The sequence below is a fragment of the Columba livia genome, chromosome 25 (assembly GCF_036013475.1).
Source record: "Columba livia isolate bColLiv1 breed racing homer chromosome 25, bColLiv1.pat.W.v2, whole genome shotgun sequence".
In the NCBI taxonomy this organism is placed as follows: domain Eukaryota; kingdom Metazoa; phylum Chordata; class Aves; order Columbiformes; family Columbidae; genus Columba; species Columba livia.
Genome location: NC_088626.1, coordinates 201,975 through 224,907, shown reverse-complemented (window position 1 = coordinate 224,907; position 22,933 = coordinate 201,975). Strand labels below are relative to the sequence as shown.

Below are 22,933 nucleotides of genomic sequence, written 5' to 3'. Positions count from 1 at the left end.
TTAGGACACTGAGAAACACAGGTAGTACGCGCTTATTCAGCTGCACGTAATTAAACGAGAGCGTGCTGGCAAACTTGAACAGAAGATTCTTAACAGTATTCGCATCCGCAGTAGAACTTACAGGTAGAACTAGAAAAAGCGAAATAATAAAGCTCCATCTTCCCCCACGCAACACTAATCAAGTTGCACAGAACTGGTAGAACATAGAGAAACAAGCTTTATTTGTTTTCTACACCAGAGAACACACTATTTTCTTCCAGAATGCCTAATGCTTATTAAATACTGGCCTCGAATCACCACACCACACTATCCATTCTCGCTGTAGCCCTGACAGCAATCAAGACCAGCTCGAATTCTCATCAGACACAAAATTTAAGAGACTGCAAAGTTACATTTCAGGGGAATCATAACACACTTGGTTATGGAAAACTGAGGGCTCTTCAATCAATTCTGTTTTATTCCTGTAGGCAACCCTGCTGCACAAGTTTTTCGATAATCACAGATACCAGTTCCACTAGAAAAGCTGAATCCAAAGGACACCCTACGACTGGGTCACTGCTCAGAGATAGTTAAAAGCATGCACCACATTTTCTTAAGACTTGAGAATGTCTGAGGCTGGTTTGGCTGGTAGTTTATGCCTAACCCTACATTTTGGCTACAAGTCACAAGGCGAGGTAAGCAGCTTGTTCCATCATGAGCTAGTGTCACCTGCCACTCGCTGACACACTGTCTGTATCAAACTTTCAACCAAACATACCATTAGTGTCATCAGACTCCTCCTCATCTTTGGACTTCCTCTTAGAAGAGGGCGTATGCCTGAGCGTGTCCGGTGGGGCTAGGTGCCGAAAGTATCCACTGGGCAAAAGTTCATTCTCCTCCTCTTCATCCTCCTCCTCCTCTTCCTCCTCCTCAATCTCGAACGTAGGCTCTAATCGGGGCATTGGTCGTTCAGAGTCTGAGTCCTCAAATGGTTCATCCAGCACTTCTGTGGTCTCTGAGATTGTTTCAGTGACAACGCTGCTGTTGTGGTGCTTACGCTTGCGGACTCGCCTCTTTCGATGAAGAATTGATTTCTGGAAGCAGAGGGTGAGAGAAGACATTTCATCATGTGTAGCAGAAATAAAACACTGATAAATAGAAAACATGAACAGCATAGTTCAACAGTCCAGGCAGGACCAGAGAGCTCCCTTCAGGAATCCAGACTTCACTAGAAATACTGATTGGCACCTGCCTTCAGTTAGATGTCAAACACAAGATGACTGACTTCCCATGAAGATTGCTGACTTGACATTTGTGTAATAGCACAAACCATTTAAATAACTGAAGCTAAGAGCCCATCTGTAACAGCTGAAAGCTCAGAGACACTACAACATAGATGTGAATAGTTCAGAATAAGCAATACATACTGCCAAAATAGTCTGCAAGATACAGTCAGAGACAAGAAGAAGTTACGCACACACCTTTCGTTTTAATGTTGGCTTGGTAAGAACAGGTGGGGAGTTTGACCGAGGACTTGCAGGCTCATCTTCCTCTTCCTCTTCACTGCTCTCACTGAAACACCTCAGCAGCGCCCTGTCACTGTCACTGTAGCGGCGGGATAATCTGTCACCGTCCTCCGGGAACCTGCACTTCAGCGGCTCCGTGTTCTTCAGCTGCCCTCTCCACCTTTCCATACTTTCGCTGTACCGCCGACAGGGAACTGCAGGTTTTTCACCTTTGCCATACTGTCCCTGGGAAACTGCAGATTTTTCCTCATCTTCGGCGTACCGGCCTCTCGGGGCCGGAGACTTCTCCGCGCATTCACCACATCTTCCTTGCAAGGCCGCCGACTTCTCCTCACAGTCGCTGCACCGGCCGCGCGAGGCTGCTGATTTCTCCTCACATTCGCTGCATCGCCCACTGGGAGCTGCTGTTTTGTCCTCAGTGGGCAACATCGGCTCCTCCTCACAAAAGGGTTCACGAAGTTTTTTGCCCTTACGGTTCCATCGACCTCTTCGCGACGGCTGACTGTTTGCAGGAAGACTCTCCAGGGGGAAAACGTGCTTGTTTGGCCGTGCAGAATTGGCTGGAGCAGCAACGTCTGGCTTTTTTTCACTCTCTGTAGGTGAGTAAGGCTCTTGCTCTTTCTTCTCCCATGACACAGATTTTGCCATCTGATTTAAATAAGAACAGATTTCACACTTCATATTTAAGCATGCATATCTATCCTGAATGCGATTCCACAAAAGCTTTTGAGCAAGGAAGTCAGAAAAGTTTCGCAAGAATGACATTTAGAATCTGAGAATAACAAAAGAATGGGTGTTATGACACTCTAATGGTGCTAACTGCCACTCCTTTCTACCCAGGTGACCACGTATCCCAATTAGCTTCCTGAATAACGACTTCAGTCAGCAGCGGCCATCCAGTGGCCTGCTGGAATGCAAACCTCTTGCTACACTCAAACACAGTATTTGGGTAATTTTCAAGGAAAAAAGTGTCAGAAAAACTTGAAGCTATTTTTCCATTAAAATGCACAATTAGTTTAATGTAAATGCAGGAAGAGAGCATCACTTGCTCTCAGCATTCCAGCTAGTGCTTATCGCCTGACGTGAGTGCAACCCTTCGAGGACAGCAGCCTAGACTGCAGAAAGCTTCACGGCCCTGTGGGCAGCAATTCCTAAGCTATTAGTGGTTTTGCAAAAGTAAACAGCAAAAACCTTTGGTGAAAAATGTTAAAAGTTTCTGTTGATTTGTTTCCATTTATGCAATTTGTCACTTACTGAAATACTGGGTCCTTCAAACCAAAATCCATTTCAAGGTTGATGAGTGATCAGGTTGCTTGAGAGTGGAAAGCAAGGTGTGGTCGCTTGGTTTGTTTTCGGGGGGTGTGTGTTTTGTTTGTTTGGGTGTTTTGTTAGTCTGGTTTTTGTTTTGTTTCAGGTGTGGTTTTGGTTTGAACACCCCGTGCCCAACACATATGGCAAAAATCCTTACGGGGAGAAAAAGAGCCTTTTTACTCTTTTCAGAGATAGTCTTTCACCTCTCGACTACTCAATGTTTGCCCTATTTTTAGCTTCTAATCTGAAACTATAAAGCTACACAAACTAATCATGGCCGCACTGTTTTTTACAATCATGCCAAATGCCCACGCTTGGCATTTGAAATCTCGTTAGCGTTGCCTACAAAAGCACTGAATGTAAATTACATGCCATGCAGAAGTAACAGATTCACTCTTACACTGGTCTCTGGATCCTTTTCTTTCTGCTGCTCTTGCTCTTCATTTTCTCCATCCTCTGTCTCATCTTCTTCATCTTCAGAGACAACTGAGTTGGAAACTATAACAGGCGTCCAACGCAGACATTCCGCATCCACATCTATAGGTCGGACATTAGTTCTAAGCTTTGCCATATGTTCCTGGATAAGCTTCTCCCGACGAATGATCACAAATCTAAACAGTAATAACACTCTGATCAACAACAGGCTACATACTGTACGTGTTATCATGTGAAACAGATACAAGGCGTTGCAGAAAAATCTGCATACTCTCGATCAGTGCTACCATTAATACCTTCAGAAAGGACAGAAAGCTCATTAAAACTGTATAATTTGAAGCACCGTCAGACTACCAGAGAAAACACCTTAAAACTGAGAACATGTTGTCAAGTTATTTCGGCTTCTTGTTAATGGTGAAGCCATCATCCTTCCATGGGTAATACTGAGTCGCAGAGTATCACTTCTATTATGCGTTAAATGGACAAGGGGTATGCCATTTGTGGAGCAGGCAACATAAGGCTTTTCTTTGCTCTGTTTTGCAAGTATGTTGAGACTTATTGTGCTGAGGGACCCCAAAACAACGTGGCCAAGAGTCCAACTTGCTTTCTCGCACCACTGCAAATTACTCAGAAATTCCACAGTTGCAGAGCCACACAGCTAGAAATCTGATCTTTGGCACTGAACGATTCTTGCACTGCACACGAGCACCATAAATCTCTACAGCCAGTATTTAGACACTTGAGTCTTGAATAAAATCAAGCTTATTAGATGTCTCCAAGCATCATTAAATTTAATTCAAATATATGTGAAGCTATTTGGAAATACAACAGGACTCGTGTACTCACTGATCGCTGCGGAAGTCAAGCATCCGTAGGTGATGCAGAGTGGAAGTGATGTCTTGAGGGCAGATTCCAGTCAGCTTACTCAATTTCTTGATGCTTAATTGCTTGTCACGCTGATGATAAAGGCACTCCAATATTACACTTTTCCAATAAGCCATATAGGAGAGGCGCCCCAGGTCTGACAGGGGCTTCTCTGGTGATCCCGCTTGACCCTCACGCTTTGAAAGCAAATAGCCTGAAGATATACAAGAAGAAAAATTTTAAAAATTAGCATTCATAGCTTCTGTTTCCACCCCAACTTCTACAAAGGCATTTTCCCAGAAAGTACCTGAATGCTACCTGCAAGACACATATTATAAGTCTGAAGGATACACTGAGCAGTCTGGCCACTTTTTCTTTTAAACTTGTGTTACTCAATGATAGAGCGTGAGATTTCTGAACTACGTTGCCAGCAGACGCCGGCTGAGGGCAATGCCACGAGATGGCAGCAGTTGCCTACCTAGAAACTACACCAAGTCTGAAACAGTCTACTGACTATCTTTCAATTGGAATAGCAATTCTGAAGGTGACAGAGGGGAAACACATTTTAGCCATTTAAAAATAATATGGCAAACAATTTTCTTGAAAATTCTCCATTGTCAAACTTCAGGGCCATATTGGAGAGAACCCAGCTCTGTCTGCAGAGACTTAATTACGCCTGTGACACACTGCACAGGTTCATTGAGGACCAAGAGGCTGCATCCACCTCAGTATGACAAGGAGGGGAGGGGGAACCAGCTGACAAATGTGTCACCCCACTGCTGCTCTGATACAGCCACATTTTTTGGATTCTCAAGATGCATCAAGCTGGTGAAGATTTCAAACCATGCAGGTTTAGGTTTGTCTTTCTGTAGGAAGAACTACATGCACAAGGTAAGCTTCTGCTGAAATCACTACATTGACATATGCCTATAGTTTCCACTGTAAATTGCTTACACAGGAAACATGAGAATTAGGGGAAAGATGATCAACTTGTCTCTAGAACTGAAGCATTCCAACAATGAGAGTAAATTGTGAAGTCCAGATGACTTTGTGAGCTACAGAATCCTTTGTCCTGAGATGATTTTTAATTTGTAAAATACCCACTTCCACAGCTAAGCCTTCCTTTAAAATATGAAAACATAAAGACTAAAAAAAGTGATGAAAAAGTTCCTTACTGAAGTCAATTAGGAACCTGCCGTAGCCCTTACGCTGGTATTGTGGAAGAATCATGATGCAGGAAACATTGTACTTCTGTTGGCAGTGTTTCTCCTGTTGGGAAAAAAATGCAGCAAATAAAAAAAAACAAAACCAAAACCCATAAAAAGACGACTAGAGAGAAATAGTAGAAGGTGTTCTGTACAAGGCCCTAATTACTTCTACAGCAACAGAGCAAAACCTGAGATAGAAAGCCACAGTCAGTTTCTTAGGAAGAACAATGCACATGAGCCCAGGAAAGACTTTAAAAGAGACTTGTTTTTCAGTTCTGAAAACCAAGAAGGAAACCTTGGCAGAACTACCACCTTCTGCTTGGATACCATACCATACAGAACACAGGCTGCAGAGCAGAGAAAGGTCAAAACATAAACCCAAAAGCCTGCAGCATGCCAGTGAATCTTCAGACGTTACAACCAGAACATACTAAAATCCAATCTCAAATCTGCTGTTCTGAAGACATTCAAGTAAACAATTACAGACAAAAATCTTAAGGCCTATCTGAAATCTTGACCCAGTTCTGTCAAAAAAAAAATAAAAGGTTTGAAATGAGGTGCAAAATTGACAAATTGCTTGGAAAACAATGTATTTACAGAAGGAAAGATGAGATACAACTACTTGGTAAGAACGTTTGTCTCACAAACAGTACCACCCATCACCACCAAGAGCAGGAAGCCACTTGAAGAGCTGTGTTTTCTTAGCAGTACAAGTTCCGTAGAGAATATATGCTATTCGACACAATGAGGAAACTTATTAGTTGCCAGCCTCCAAATGTAACATAAATAAAATCTGGTTGCAACAGATGTCTATATCCATGTTACATAATGCATTATATAAAAGGCAAGGGCCTAAATTACAATTACTTTAAGACTCCAAAGCAGCATTTCTCACCATAGCAAATACAGTTCCAAGTCTGAATTACTCAAATACTTGCCTTAGAAAAGTAGCCAACAACGTGACAGCCCTTGACATCATTCTGTGTCAGCACGTAGAAAAGAAATGGCTCCACATCATAATAGAGAGTCTTATGGTCCAGGAAGAGTTTGGCTAACAAGCACAAATTCTGGCAGTAGATAGTGCTGACATTGCCATCAACCTTACAGAAATGAAGAAAAGTTTTGTCACTCCATTTGCTGTCATGCAAGGACATGCTTCATCCGGGTACCCCTGTGTGTTTGGAAATGTCTAACATGAGAGGAAGACTTCTCTGTCACTTGCGGCATCTCAAAGGACTTCAGCTTCCACAGCATAAGGGCCATGGCCAAGTCACTGTTACATTCATTAGCTAAGAGAGGACTTAAACTCATTTTCCTAAAATGAAAAAGCATTTTTACAAAGTGAGCCTTCTCATATGTTTTATGGATGAATAATCTATATGAGGTCAGCTCCCACTGCTTGCTTGTAGTTCTTCATTCTTAGCAGCTGAATGCTTCAATGCTGAAGATCCGCAGGGCTACGGAAAACGTACCACACAAGTGGGTGCTAAAGAGTCTACTTTACACATAAAAGTGAGTGGCTTAGTTTTCTAACTTACCTCAAAGACTGAAATGTTGTTTTTTCTGTAAATTTCATTGGCTGGAGGATGAAACCAGCCACATTTTTTCATGTGCTGTTGAAGAATAGTTCTGCTTTTCATATACTTTAAACAGAATTCACAAAGGTACAGCTTGGGTAGCCTGTGAACAAAGATAAAGAAAGATCAAAGACCGAATATATAGACTTTTGTATAAAATTCCTCACTCCCACAGAGAAGTTAATGAAAACAAACCCAAACTGACCTTGTGTACATGCCAATCAGGCCAAAACCACCTTATCACACTTAAAATCATGGCACTTACTTATTCTATAATGAATGCCTATTAAAAAATGTACTTAATGTCCTGCATAGTTACTTTTACATTATTAGGTTATGTCAGAATAAATACACGCATCGATTAGATAAATAGTTCCTATTCTCTCCCCTCCTTGTAACAGAGAGCTGTTATGTGACATGAACAATTTGAAAGCAAGTGTCCCAGCACCGTTGTGATTTAACTCCATTTACACACTCTAGCTTGGGCAGGGATGCTATTTTCCGTTTCCTTCAATGCCTTTAGCAGAGCTCAACTACCAGGAAAAGTATCTGGATTATGTGTACTTTGCCTCTGTCCTACATGCAGATAGAATCTTCTCAATACTTCTAGACCTGCTGGAGTACAGCTTTCCTACAGACACCGAAGCAGAACAAAAGAGAAGAACGTTCGGCCATACCTTGAGTATTCCTGCGGATACGGGGAGGAGTACCACGTCTGGATTTCATACTTGCCAAATTCGATGACAGAAGGACATCGGACCTGGGGATCAGGAGGCCCAGTTACCCCTACTTTCTATGCAAAGAAAAAAAAAGTTTTCATGAATTTCCAAATGAAAGACTTCTAAGCTGAAATAAATGGAAACATTCTTATCTACAGTCCTGCCTACTTGAACTCAGAGAACTAGTTTTACCAGCTATTTAACAGGCATATGTTCTGACACAACTAAAGCCACAGCCCCCAAGGCCTTTAGACACCCACCTTAACCTCTTCTTCTGCTCACTTTTGTATTACCCTTCAGCTCTCCTGAGGTCAGTTCCCCATTACTTTCAAGCAGAACACACCAAGCACATTAGCTTCTATGACAGACTGACTGTCTGGAGTCTGTATTTCTTGGTTTTTAGTGTCGCGTTGGGGTGGAGGTTTTGGGTTTGTTTAAATTTCTTTTACAGATTGGGGACTTACAGCCACACACTGAAAATTTAACTTTACCTGCAGTGCTTGTTCCTGAATATCTCTGAACAGCTCCATGTCTTTTTCAGTTAAGACATCCTGACTCCCGAAAAAACGCTCCTCATGTTCCTGTTTTCCGTCCCAGCCATCCTGATTGTCTGTAAATGAGAGAGAAAAATTGTCTTCACCTACATTTACAAAGGAGCACCTGGTTTTTGGTGCGGTGACAAACACCTTCCGGCTGTATTCAGACACCGTGTGAAGTTTTTTTGACGGGATTTTCTATTCAGATTTGGGACCACAAAGGAAGAACCAGTTCTGGATTTGTGATCACGTAACAAGTATTGTCGTACATTTAACCAGGTCCAAACCTCACCTCTAACACATTGATATTGTTACAAATGCCTTTGTGATACTACGATAATTTTGGATAAATGGCTTACCACTATTTCCATTTCTCACAAACAAGGATCACAACGATTTAAATGCTGTATCTGGTGCAACCAAAGAAAGGATACTTATGTTCATCACCCAGGAAACATCCCTTCCTCAATAAAAGCAAACAAAACCCGCAAGACACTTCACCTCATCTCCAAAGCACCAAGACACGTTACTGTTCTTGCAGCACCAGCCATGCTAATACACGTAACTATTGTAAAGCTGTAAACCTTGTATGTTATTGCAGAATATTTTCCACGGCTTGCTTAGGAACAATTCAAGCTATGAAACTATTCAACAAGACTGTAACAATCTGAATACAGAGATTAAATCAAGGTCCAGTCACAGATTAATGTCTTCACTCAGAAAAGAAAACAAGGAAAGCAGCACTGCATTCAAAAGAAGGGATGCTCTCCAGTAAGAATTCGCCAAAGAGAACAAAACAGGATCCTCTATGGCTGACAAAATTAAGAAACATTTGCATGCAAGCCTATATCAGAGATCAGAAACACATGGGTCCATCAGACTGGTTTTAATTATGTTTAATTATGTTTCCCATTTCATACTTCTACCTTCCTGTTCCTAATTTTCATTAGCCACTCCCTATGTTACTGCCTTCAAATGCGGCATTATTTAGCACCCTTCCTAGACCTATCTGCAAGGCCCTCATTACCAAAGTGCATTTTACTTCACAGTAGAAAATTAATTCCTCATCACAGAATCCCAGAGTGTCAGGGGTTGAAGGGCCCTGGAAAGCTCCTCCAGTGCAATCCCCCCGTGGAGCAGGAACACCCAGATGAGGTTACACAGGAAGGTGTCCAGGCGGGTTGGAATGTCTGCACAGAAGGAGACTCCACAACCCCCTGGGCAGCCTGGGCCAGGCTCTGCCACCCTCACCCCCAACAAGTTGCTTCTCAAATTTAAGTGGAACCTCTTGTGTCACAGTTCTACCCCATTGCCCCTTGTCCTGTCACTGGTTGTCACCAAGAAGAGCCTGGCTCCATCCTCCTGACACTCCCCCTTTAGATATCTGGAAACATGAATGAGTCCCCCCTCAGTGTCCTCTTGTCCAGCTCCAGAGCCCCAGCTCCCTCAGCCTTTCCTCACACGGGAGATGCTCCACTCCCTTCAGCATCTTGGTGGCTGCGCTGGACTCTCTCCAGCAGTTCCCTGTCCTGCTGGAACTGAGGGGCCACAACTGGACACAATATTCCAGGTGTGGTCTCCCCAGGGCAGAGCAGAGGGGCAGGAGAACCTCTCTGACCTACTGACCACCCCCTTCTAACCCACCCCAGGTACCATTGGCTTCCTGGCCACAAGGGCCCAGTGCTGGCTCATGGTCACCCTGCTGTCCCCAGGACCCCCAGGTCCCTTTCCCCTACGCTGCTCTCTAATAGGTCCTTTATTCCTTTTTATTATCCCCAACTTACACTGGAACCTGGGGTTGTTCCTGCCCAGATTCAAGACTCTACACTTGCCCTTGTTTTATTTCATTCAATGTTTCCCTGCCCAACTCTCCAGCCTGTCCAGGTCTCTGATGGCAGCACAGCTTCCAGTGTCACCACTCCTCCCAGCTTGGTGTCACCAGCAAACTTGCTGACAGTCACTCTATTCCCTTGTGCAAATCATTGATGAATATATTGAATAACACCGGCCCCAGCACTGCCCCTGAGGCTCTGCACTGGGTACAGGCCTCAGCTGGACTCTGCCCATTGACCACGACTCTCTGGCTTCTTCCGTTCAGCCAGTTCACAGTCACCTCACTCCCCGCTCATCCAGACCGCACTCCCTCAGTTCAGCTGTGAGGATGCTGTGGAGACTGTGCCAAGTACCTTACTCAAGCCAAGAGAGGTCACGTCCACCACTCTGCCATCATCCATCCATTTATCTTGTTATGTCCTCATAAAAGTCAATGAGGTTGGTCAAGCACGACTTCCCCTTGGTGAAGCCATGCTGACTGCCCCTAATGACCCTCTTCTCCCTGATCTGCCTTGAGATGGCACCAAGGAGAAGTCGTTCCATCGGTTTCCCAGGGATGGAGGTGAGGCTGACCGGTCTAGAGTTACCCAGGTCCTCCTTCTTGCCCTTTTTGAAGACTGGAGTGACATTTGCTTTCCTCCAGTCCTCAGGCACCTCTCCCGTTTCCCAAGACTTGGCAAAGATGATGGAGAGCGGCCCAGCAATGACCTCAGCCAGCTCCCTCAGCACCCGCGGGTGCGTCCCATCCAGACCCGTGGATTTATGGATGTCCAGATTGCCTGACTGCTCCCTAACCCAGTCCCCATCAACCCAGGCAAACCCTCCATTGTCCTGCCTTCCTCTGGGCCTCAGCGGTGCGGGATCCTCAGGACAACCCCCGGCAGAGCAGACAAAGACAAAGGCGGCACTAGGTAACTCTGCCTGCTCTGTATCTTCTGTCACCAGGGCACCCACCTCATTCATCAGTGGGCCTACACTGCCTCTGGTGTTAGTTTTATCTGCCACGTATTGGAAGAAGCTCTTCCTTGGCCCCTCTCGCCAGGTTTAATTCTAAGCACGCCTTGGCTTTACTAGTTGCCTCCCTACACCCTCTGACAACAGCCTGATATTCTCCCCAAGTGGCCAGCCCCTCCTTCCATGATCTAGAAACTCTCCTCTTCCACTTGAGCACACCCAGCAGTTCCTGTTTAACCACGCAGGTCTCCTGTCTCCCTTCCTTGAATTCCTACGTGTCGGGATGCTCTGATCTTGTGCCCAGTAGACACAGTCCCTGAACACGAACCAACCATCTTGGGCCGCTTTACCTTCAAGCAGCCTTGCCCATGGGATTTCCCCCAGCAATTGCCTGAAAAGGCCAAAATTTGCCTTGCTGAAATCCAGGGTTGCAATCCTGCTTGCTATCCTGCTCCTGCCACAGGAGATCCTGAACTCCACCATCTCATGGTCACTGCAACCAAGGCAGCCCTCCACCTCTACCGCTTCAACCAGCCCCTCCTTGTTAGTGAGGATGAGGTCCAGCAGGGCACCTCTTCTAGTCGCCTCCTCCGCCCTTTGCATCAGAAAGTTCTCGGCAAGGCGCTGGAGGAACCTCCTGACCTGCGGCTGCAGCCGAGCAGTCCTTCCAGCAAACATCGGGGAAGTTCAAATCCCCCACCACAACCAGGGCCTGCGGTTGTGGGGCTGCTCCCAGCTGTCTGTAGAGGCCTCATCAACTTCCTCACCCTGATCTGATTACCTGTTGCCATCACATATAAAGAGGCAAAGGTCTTTAGCATTGCTTCCATTTTCCAACTGGTGTTCTACCTCAGTGCACCAAAGATAACTGTATTTGAGTGTTAACTTTCATATGAAAGTTTCCAGCCTCTAACAATTCTAGTCACTTCAACATCCTAGCCTTTGAACATCTTCTTGGTGTACAGGATACTTACACTGGCAGGGTGAAAAATCTTTACCTGTGGGCCATTCTGAAGTGCTAGATTTCCTGGTGCCCTTTTTCCTGATCCTATACTGCTGAGAATAGTCTACCACCTCCCCTCGAGCTTTTCGTCCATCAGGGGAAGGAGTGAAGAATTTGGTAAGGCCATCTATAAGCCCTTTGGTTTTCTTGTTAAACTTCAAGGTGGTGCTGCCATCTCTGCAGAAGTCCAAGACATCTGTCTGCTCCAGGTATCCTCCTTCTGATGACGCTGACTGGCTGGAGAGAGCCATCTTACGCTTTCGACCCCGACCAGGGCCAGTTCTAACTTTGCTGAAAGGGCCTTTTGATCTAAAGAATGAGAAGGGGAAAGATACAGTCAGAAGATTTGGCAGGGTGGTTTGTTTTGGGTTGCAAAGTGGACTACCATCTTCCCTACTTATTTATCAGTCACACAGAAGCTAAACATGAACTGAAGAATTTAATAATAAACTAGTAGTCAAGAGCCTGTGTACCCTAGAGGAGCCAGGATTCTAAACATCTCCGTAGCAGTACTGTGCTATTTTTCTCCACACTGAACATTACATGCAATTAATTTGAGTATAAACAATAGATTTTCATCAAATTAAAACCACATTAAATTTTAAAATCAGTAGCCAGAACGAATACACTGCACAGGTTTCAATTTATGCAGTCATTAAACATTTACACTTGTCATTTGTCGAAGTTTTCATACTGATGGGAAATGGTCGTAAGAATTACACGGAAAGACATGGGGGACACGCACATTAGCTAAGAACCTATACCACCGATGGTCGTCTTTGCAGAAAACCGCATCGGTCTCCAACTAGCTTCCTTCTTTCAGGCCGGAGATCTTAAAACGCTATTGAGATAACCGAGTGTTTAACACTGCTCAGAGGAATTGCCCTAAACTGACTGCTGTTTCAGGAAGCCGATTGTTGTTAGCTATAATCTTTGCAGCTACAGAGGATACAAATCAGTGTTTTTTTCCCTAAAAAGATTAAACTAAGCATCTGTGCATAAATCTGTGGATAGATTTTGCAAGTGAAATGATGGAACAAAGGCAAAAACATGGAATAAATCACAAAATCAAAATTAAAAGAGAGAAAAGAGCAATAGCGGATAGCTAGCTTTCCTTTTGTCCCTCTGAACTATACTTTTGCTTAGAGAAATTCATGGTATCACACAGACTGGAAAAAAATAGGCTGTTTAAGAGAGACATTCCCTCCACGCTTTTATAAGCATTAAACTTTGTGAGGTTTTTCTCCAGAACATGCTCCTTCACTGTTCTGCCCCCGCACAGTCAATAGGCTGCATCACAACGAGCACTGCGCAGCAATCTCAGCTCAAGGAAACTGCTCCAGTTGAATTCCAAAGAATTCCCGCCCACTCAACTCCAATTCCTTGACGACTGGCTGTTCCTCCACAGCCGTGACAGTCACACAATCTGTCCCAACACAGTAGAGCGCTCCAGAAATGCAAAACCACGTGGAACAGAAGCAGAAAGGGGCCAAATATTTTCTGGCAGCAGTGTCAGATTAAATATACGTCAAAAAATAACCTCACATGTTTAATTGTAGATTACTTAGTTTCTCTAAACATCAAGTGGTTCTTGAGAAATGCAAAGCAAAATAATTATGGTGGAAGAAGCAGCCGCCCAGAAAAATAGACTTGACATGAACAGCAAAATCCACCTATAAGAAATAGTTCAAAACTAAATAGGAAGTTATTACAAAGAGGCAAAAATCTAGGCAAAAAGCAGCACCAAGATTACTTCTACTCTTTCACAGCACTCTTCAGAAATTTTGTATTAAAGAATAACGAAAAGCTCTTCATTGTAAAAGGTATCTATCTTCCCACAGTGTACACCAGACACTCGAGAAATACCCACTGCTCTGTAGGATCTCACACCCTACTCCTCCTCATAGACACTTACGTTGTATTTTGATTCTTTAACCTGTTTTTGGGACGTCCTATTGGGTTAGCATAGCGTCGTTTTATCTGCGCTGCCTTCTTTTGTAAAAGTTTTCTTCCTTTCTTCCGTGGCCGACATATCTGACATATCCACATACCTATAAGACACAAGTACCCATCACTGAATGCGAGGGACATCTATATGGGACAGAAAGGAGAATTACAGGCCCCAGGCCTTCTGACAGAAAGGGCAGGAACAGTATCAAAGGCCCCAGTTATCACATATACACATAAGAAAAATGAGGTATATGTTCAAACAGTCTGAATTCAAGTCCAGTTAATTTCTTACAAGCTATCCCCAGATATATTTCCCACAACCAGGTAGGATGTCTCTCTGATTTGTAGCACTTTTTAATGGTTTTCTGATAGTGTAACACATTTAACTATCTCATATTTTGCTTATGACTACACTACTTCCAACTATGTTCTACAGGAAAATTTTCTTCTAACTATCAAAGAAGAATCTTCCATAGATAGCCAGCGAGACCTGGACAGGCTGGCGAGCTGGGCAGGGAAAACTTTAATGAAATAGAACAAGGGCAAGTGCAGAGTCTTGAATCTGGGCAGGAACAACCCGAGGTTCCAGTGTAAGTTGGGGAATGACCTGTTAGAGAGCAGCGTAGGGGAAAGGGGCCTGGGGGTCCTGGGGACAGCAGGGTGACCATGAGCCAGCACTGGGCCCTTGTGGCCAGGAAGCCAATGGTACCTGGGGTGGGTTAGAAGGGGGTGGTCAGTAGGTCAGAGAGGTTCTCCTGCCCCTCTGCTCTGCCCTGGGGAGACCACACCTGGAATATTGTGTCCAGCTGTGGCCCCTCAGTTCCAGCAGGACAGGGAACTGCTGCAGAGAGTCCAGCGCAGGGCAACAAAGATGCTGAAGGGAGTGGAGCATCTCCCGTGTGAGGAAAGGCTGAGGGAGCTGGGGCTCTGGAGCTGGACAAGAGGAGACTGAGGGGGGACTCATTCACGTTTACAGATATCTAAAGGGGGAGTGTCAGGAGGATGGAGCCAGGCTCTTCTTGGTGACACCAATGATAGGACAAGGGGCAATCGGTTAGAACTGGAACACAAGAGGTTCCACTTAAATTTGAGAAGAAACTTCTTCTCAGTGAGGGTGGCAGAGCCTGGCCCAGGCTGCCCAGGGGGTTGTGGAGTCTCCTTCTGTGCAGACATTCCAACCCGCCTGGACACCTTCCTGTGTAACCTCATCTGGGTGTTCCTGCTCCATGGGGGGATTGCACTGGATGAGCTTTCCAGGGCCCTTCAACCCCTGACACTCTGGGATTCTGTGTGATTCTGTGAGGAAAAAGAGAAGTTGCTTGTACTCCAGGATTCTCTACTGTCCAAATTGATATGACTTCAAAAACTGAGAGGCACATATCCTTCTCTTATACAAGGCTATTCATTCAAATGGAAGCTGATAATTTTAATCTGCAAGGTGCAAGGATCACTTATTTTCCCTCAAACCTCAAATATTTTCTTTAAAACTCTTCACATACAGTAATGTAGAGGAAGCAGGAGACAGTGGAAAATCCAGATGCGAAGCTCTGACCCTTCCCTAGTTTCTAATGCCTGAAAAGCAATGCTGTAAAGAGCAAGTTAAGCGTAGCTAAAAGAGGACCCAATACATGGACATACTTTCTACCCACTGATCAATTCCAACATCATCTTAAATTATCCTTTGCAGCACAAAGTCCTCACCTTTTGGCATTCTGGTAAGAGGGGGGTCACAGCACTCCATGTGAAAGCCACGGTCACATGAGTCACAGAAGAGCATGTTATCCTGTTGAAGACAGATAAAGTGAATCTCTCTTCAGATGTGCATCAGCATCAAGCCTTTCATTAATCTGTCACCACTTCACAGTTTTCAACTACAGACATATCATGGTATTTCACAGGTCTCATAAAGACTACTAGGCTCAATCAAAAGCTGGAAATATTTTACTCTAGAATGATTTTATTTTGTGGTTTAACAGAACACCCACAAGAGTGACTTCCTCTTCATTCAGTCCATATTCCACTGTACTCACAGCATTTTTGCCCTGATCTCGACAGGAACTGCATGTTTTGCACTCAATACACTGCCATCGCAAGGCTTTCACTCGAACTGTCAACTCTGGAGAGAACTTCAAACAGGACGGATGACCTACAGAAAAGGGAGAAAATTGTGCCAGTAAAGCCACTCCACTGCTGTTAATGCTCACAGATAGTTCGCAGAGAGATTACTTTACCAATTATGTATTCCCATGCAGAATTCTGGTTACCCAGATACTCCTATTTTTAGGTGCTTCTCTTCTTATCTACTTATGACACAAAACCAATACCTTAGACAGCAAGTGGCAGGCCCACATACAAAGGAACACCAAGATAAATTTTCATAACTGACTTGAGAAACATGATGAAACCGGTCATCATTACCACATTTTTAATGAAACCTCCAGGAGCCAAACGAACTACTTGTTAACTCAACTGCCTCCTTCTGGGAGCACGAGATTCAACTGAACTAACCGTATTATATGCCATAGATGCATACTCCTCACATGTATGGGTCAAGAGCAGTCTCTACAGCGAGCTCTTCTGTCTCACGTGTTATTACCAGCAGCACTGTAAACGACCACCTACCACTGTTGCCACAGTCAGCACAAGAGATGAGCTCTTCAGGTTTCTTCTCCCGATTTTGCTCTTTTGTACCAAGGCAGAAACTGCAGATTGGAATTGGTTCAGCAACCGGCTGTGAGGAAGACAGATCATCAATGCACTGAGTATATCAAGGGAACACATCACAATACATAAAATCACACAGACGTTTGGATCACATATAAACAGTATGCTGTTTAGCACTCAAAAGCAGATGAAAAGGTTTGCTTCATATTTGGTCAGTCAGTCAAAGTAATAAATAAATACAAATAAATAAAAAATTACAAAGCTCTTTAGCTTCCTTTCAATAAACCAAACTGTAACTTCCACAATATTACAAGCGCAGTTTTGTCAGAAGCGGTCTCAGTGAATAGAATTTCACATCCCAGAATCATGCATTTTCCTCTAATTTCAGTCTGAGGTTATGATAAAAGTTTCATAGAGGATCTCAACTACATTGTGACAGTCTTCCAGACAGAAGGAAAAAAGGAATATTTATTCTTTCTAATAGCTGAACTTTAATGTGACTGAACATTTGGCAGCAAAGAGAAATTTACAGAACCTCTGTAGAGTCAACAGTGTAAACCAGTCTCTCTTATCTCCTCCAGTATGCCAGTATTAGTGCACGCCCTGGTCATCCCCACAGTACTCCAAGACTGGATGTCCCCATGCAAACACTGCCGAGTGTTGGAAGAGCCAGATCAAAGCTTCAACGTTTCCTGTACTGACCACCTCTGACAAACTGCTGAACAAACAACCACATTAAAAAAAACCATATCAGCTACGGTTTGGGGGAAGAATAAGATTCTATTAGAATTCAAAATGTTTTAGAATCATTTATTAAATTGGAATAACTTTGAATGCAGACATCAGGCTAGTCCTCCAAAGCTTATGGGTGAGACTGTGTTATGCCAAGTATGGAGAGATTCCACTGCCGCTTTGTTCAGCAAAGAACATCCTGGCAAACGAAAAATGCAAGCACACAACGAAAGGTTCGTGAAAACAAGACTGGAGGCAGCCAGCTCGGTTTCGTACTGCACAGCTTTGGCAGGCATTCAACTCCTTCTGCTGTTTTTCTCGCAGGCACATCTATCGGTGTGATGTCACCAGATTCAGCGAGGGAGGGAGCCAGAACCAACTGGACCGACGGTGTCCTACAGCCTGCCAGCCTCTCCGCACACGCTGTTACTATACAAAGGGTGTCTAGAAACCAAATGTGCTCTACAGATTCAGACTGTGCTTCCTCCTAGAGGTGAATACGAACAAGTGCCTATGGAAAAAGTGGTGGGGGAAAAAAATCAAAACCTCAGTTTTGGTCAACCCACCTGCTTTCTAGTCTTCTTAATTTAGGAAAAGTGAGGTAGGAAAGTCCTTAAAACTCGCACCTGACTCTGCAGCACACAGTGTCACAGTGCCCGCTGTCAGTAACCCCAATGCACCTTACTTCCTGCTGACACTTCAGTACCAGAGGCTCACTGGATCGCAGGACTACCTCTGCCCTATCACCACACATCTGCTCGTAGCAATCATTGTGGTTAGAATCAAGTAGGTGCAAAATTAAAGCCAGTGTGAAAGAAAACACGTACATTCACATCACCTTTTTCTTTTTTTTTTGCTTTGCTCTTTAGGACAACTTGATTGTGTCCAGCGAGAAAATCGACCACAACCATACCCACTACAGCACATTGTTTCTTAGCTAGGAAGTTATCGCCCAGGAGCACTGGGAATTCATGCTAGGTAATGGCTTTTGGTGTGTGTCTGGTTTTCACAAAGTGACAAAGTGACCGGTTCTGCTGCGGAGCTCTGCCCCCAGTGCCACGGCTACTGGACAGAGCAGATGAGCCAGAAAAGCCACAGGGGAAGTACAACCTACACCACGGGAAGAAAATTATTTAAAACATGAGGAAACACGTTTTGGCGAGCAGGGCATCGCAAAGCCGGGATGCCGAGCCGTTTGGAGCAGCGGCTGGTGCAAAAGAAAAATCACTTCAGTTCCACAACTCAATAAAATCAGAACTAATCAATTTTATATTCCACAAAATGCTCCTCGTGCTCCAGAAAGCAAGGCTAAGTATATTTTAACGAACACAAGAAAAACTATCGCAATAACACCTATGTATGTTGCCTGTGTCCATAGACTATTGTCTCCAATTCACTTAGTTGACTCGCACTTGAAAGAAAGAACCGTACTTATATGACAGAATGATGGCCTAAAACAGGATGTTACTTTAAACAAGTGTAAGGGAGAAAAGATAAAAATGCATACAGAAGAAACAACATGCATGAAGCACATACCTCTTCCTAAGAAAAACATAAAAGGGTAACTTAAAAAGAAAAATAAAAGGACATCGAAAGTAAGTGCTGCTGTTTGAGGAAGGACTTATTACAATGGAGAGAACATCTGAAATGCTGCTACAAGAGTAAAGTGAAGTGTGCGGCCTAGACGTCAGCACAGGATACACGGGCTGAATTCTATGCAGTGGTTATGATATTTGGAAACTTACAAAAAACCAACGTGGATCCCATTTGGGCTGACATTCAAGGTGAAGAAACTGTCCTACTGTTAGACATGCACATGATGAGAAATTTACAGAGTGTCAACTGGAAGTATTTAGACAGTCAACCGTATAAATAACCTTCTCAGAGCTAAGAAGTTCAGTAATCAGAGGATTAAAACAATTCAAGATCTGCACGTCACAATCAGAATCACATGCCAAGACTTCCTGCCTGCAAACTGGGGGCAAGAGTGGCTCGAATTTCTTTATTTGCAGTATAAAGAAACTTCCTTCACTTGATAGTGATTCAGGAACCTGGCAGCTCAAGGTACTGAAGTTTTCTCTACCCAAAGCTCTCTCCTATACTTTGTCCCAGCTTCCTAATTTTCAAGAAAATAAAGGACACTCTCTTAGTAGCAAGAAATTATTATATAACTGGATTTTAGATTAAATAACGTTTCTAAGAATCACTCCGCACCATTTTGCCCTAAATGCGTTGTCTCATAGCATCCATGACAGCAACCCCTCTGACATGCTTACAATTGCTCTAGAACTAAGAGCTACTTCACCTGTTTACTAATTGCATGTTCAACCAAGTTCAAAGGGATTTTTTTAGCACTTGAGTTCCAGAGTTACACCGAGTACAGATGGAGACCATCTGTTATCAACTAGAAGTTTTGTTAGACAGAACTAGAGCCTTTTCTTCTAGAGAACCAGCTGGAAGAGAGTGAATCCTAATCCTCCTCCAGCTGGGAGCCCCAGCTTGAAGAGCGTCCTTGAGAGAAAGAGGGAGCTCTCAAAATGCAATTCCAGACGCTGTGGTTGCAGACCACTTCTGCACTACACCCAAAACAAACCAACGCACAAAAAACTTCTCTGCCAGTAATGGGACAGTACTTTGCTTTAAGCCATAGAATTAACAGTTACTAAGGTAAAACAGGCATAATGTAGCAATAGCTATAATATGCTTAAAGGCCTTCAAAATAACTTCAATGCCCTAAAAGCATATGAACTTTCTAAAAAGACACAAGAAGGATGGCTTCAAGTGATAAACACAAGTGCACAATGGGATCTAGAACTATTATTTGCAAGAGGGAAGGCCCGAAGGATGCTGTATGTATAATAAACCGACAGTTAAAGTGATTGATAAGTTCCAACAGATAAAAATAGCACCACAAACCACGAAAGAAGCATGCAGTAAGGAACACATGTGAGACAGCAGCACAGGGAATCTGCTCTAAATATTCCTCCTATTTTCAGCCACAGAAATTTCCCTAATTTTTGGGGGGAAGCATTTCAGAATTTTGCTTTTATACTCTCAGCTGTACTGCAGGATAATACTAAGATGACAGAATCCCAGAATGTCAGGGGTTGAAGGGCCCTGGAAAGCTCCTCCAGTGCAATCCCCCCGTGGAGCAGGAACACCCAGATGAGGTTACACAGGAAGGTGTCCAGGCGGGTTGGAATGTCTGCACAGAAGGAGACTCCACAACCCCCTGGGCAGCCTGGGCCAGGCTCTGCCACCCTCACCCCCAACAAGTTGCTTCTCAAATTTAAGTGGAACCTCTTGTGTCACAGTTCTACCCCATTGCCCCTTGTCCTGTCACTGGTTGTCACCAAGAAGAGCCTGGCTCCATCCTCCTGACACTCCCCCTTTAGATATCTGGAAACATGAATGAGTCCCCCCTCAGTGTCCTCTTGTCCAGCTCCAGAGCCCCAGCTCCCTCAGCCTTTCCTCACACGGGAGATGCTCCACTCCCTTCAGCATCTTGGTGGCTGCGCTGGACTCTCTGCAGCAGTTCCCTGTCCTGCTGGAACTGAGGGGCCACAGCTGGACACAATATTCCAGGTGTGGTCTCCCCAGGGCAGAGCAGAGGGGCAGGAGAACCTCTCTGACCTACTGACCACCCCCTTCTAACCCACCCCAGGTACCATTGGCTTCCTGGCCACAAGGGCCCAGTGCTGGCTCATGGTCACCCTGCTGTCCCCAGGACCCCCAGGTCCCTTTCCCCTACGCTGCTCTCTAATAGGTCCTTTATTCCTTTTTATTATCCCCAACTTACACTGGAACCTGGGGTTGTTCCTGCCCAGATTCAAGACTCTACACTTGCCCTTGTTTTATTTCATTCAATGTTTCCCTGCCCAACTCTCCAGCCTGTCCAGGTCTCTGATGGCAGCACAGCTTCCAGTGTCACCACTCCTCCCAGCTTGGTGTCACCAGCAAACTTGCTGACAGTCACTCTATTCCCTCGTCCAAATCATTGATGAATATATTGAATAACACCGGCCCCAGCACTGCCCCTGAGGCACTGCACTGGGTACAGGCCTCAGCTGGACTCTGCCCATTGACCACGACTCTCTGGCTTCTTCCGTTCAGCCAGTTCACAGTCACCTCACTCCCCGCTCATCCAGACCGCACTCCCTCAGTTCAGCTGTGAGGATGCTGTGGAGACTGTGCCAAGTACCTTACTCAAGCCAAGGGAGGTCACGTCCACCACTCTGCCATCATCCATCCATCCATCTTATTATGTCCTCATAAAAGTCAATGAGGTTGGTCAAGCACGACTTCCCCTTGGTGAAGCCATGCTGACTGCCCCTAATGACCCTCTTCTCCCTGATCTGCCTTGAGATGGCACCAAGGAGAAGTCGTTCCATCGGTTTCCCAGGGATGGAGGTGAGGCTGACCGGTCTAGAGTTACCCAGGTCCTCCTTCTTGCCCTTTTTGAAGACTGGAGTGACATTTGCTTTCCTCCAATCCTCAGGCACCTCTCCCGTTTCCCAAGACTTGGCAAAGATGATGGAGAGCGGCCCAGCAATGACTTCAGCCAGCTTATTTACTTAAATATATTTACTTAAAGGTTGCTACAACCATATCCAGTTTTAACTGACATAAAAGACACTTCCAAGGAGAGTGCAAATGCAGATCGATTAATACCATCTATATTCCTTTTTATTACAGAAGAAACAGTCCTACTATTGTCCTGAGATCAAATTTCCAAAATCGAAGATGGACATCTATTATTTCAGCTTCTCCTTCAGTTAGCTGATGTGTTAACATATTTTTTTTTTAACAATAACAATTTTACGAAAATTTGTACAGCCTTTTAACCCGTGTTTTGTAATAAATATCAACAAAACAAAAGAAGAGCAAGCTGTCTTTATCTAGAGCTTCCGGCCTTAAGACCTGCAGCTTGCTCTAGCTTAGTTCCTCACGACAACACACCAGGAAAGAGCTCCTTGCTCTTTAACGGTACTAAATATTTCTGTATTATAGTCGTCTTGTATTAGCGCAGTAATTCTTGCCTTGTAGTAATATTAAACGGTACTTGTTATTGTAGTCATACTGCAAAAAAGTCATGCATAGTACACGTAAATGGTAAATTTATTTCCTATTTGTTAAACACATTACTATTTCTGTTGTAAGTGAATGGATAAACAGAACATGCAGGGTAGTGAAACAATACACTTCAACATTCTGGAGATTAACAGCTCCAGCACTCATCAAAGCCTGCTGTGTTAATAAGGTAATCCAGTCTGCCTGGACTTCTACACAAGTACTACATTCTGACCTCCCACATCTCCACGGCTTTTGACTGAAGCCAGTATGCAAGCTGCGGCTGGGTCCCTCCTTATAGCTTGACCATCACACTACACGATTTTAAAATTATGCTTAATGATGCCAAAGGAAGCTACACCCCGCAGTAAATACTGCCACAATACAGTCATAATTGATGGTCATCTCAAAACCCTGAATGCATTTCTTTTGTAATGACCAAAAGACATGATTAAAATTTTCAGCATGTAGCTAATATACTATTACCTTTATTTGTTATATAGTATAATCTTGTGCTCTCCTTCTCATGACTATTGTTTTATTTCACACTAAACAGCAGCCTTCTAAAACAA

At 44.2% G+C, this 22,933-nt stretch overlaps 1 protein-coding gene across 1 annotated transcript in view; it reads right to left on the bottom strand.

Moving 5' to 3' along the window:
• KAT6A (lysine acetyltransferase 6A) overlaps positions 1–22,933 on the bottom strand; it is a 33,930-nt gene that overhangs the window by 6,173 nt on the left and 4,824 nt on the right. Inside the window, exons 4-17 of the mRNA XM_065040765.1 lie at positions 16,518–16,626; positions 15,926–16,041; positions 15,597–15,678; positions 13,861–13,996; positions 11,941–12,254; positions 8,111–8,229; positions 7,578–7,693; positions 6,862–7,003; positions 6,262–6,423; positions 5,291–5,384; positions 4,098–4,329; positions 3,217–3,427; positions 1,461–2,153; positions 758–1,073 (exon numbers count right to left, since the gene is read on the bottom strand). Of these exons, the coding sequence (XP_064896837.1) occupies positions 758–1,073; positions 1,461–2,153; positions 3,217–3,427; positions 4,098–4,329; positions 5,291–5,384; positions 6,262–6,423; positions 6,862–7,003; positions 7,578–7,693; positions 8,111–8,229; positions 11,941–12,254; positions 13,861–13,996; positions 15,597–15,678; positions 15,926–16,041; positions 16,518–16,626 (2,842 nt within the window). The remainder of the gene's footprint in view (positions 1–757; positions 1,074–1,460; positions 2,154–3,216; positions 3,428–4,097; positions 4,330–5,290; positions 5,385–6,261; positions 6,424–6,861; positions 7,004–7,577; positions 7,694–8,110; positions 8,230–11,940; positions 12,255–13,860; positions 13,997–15,596; positions 15,679–15,925; positions 16,042–16,517; positions 16,627–22,933) is intronic.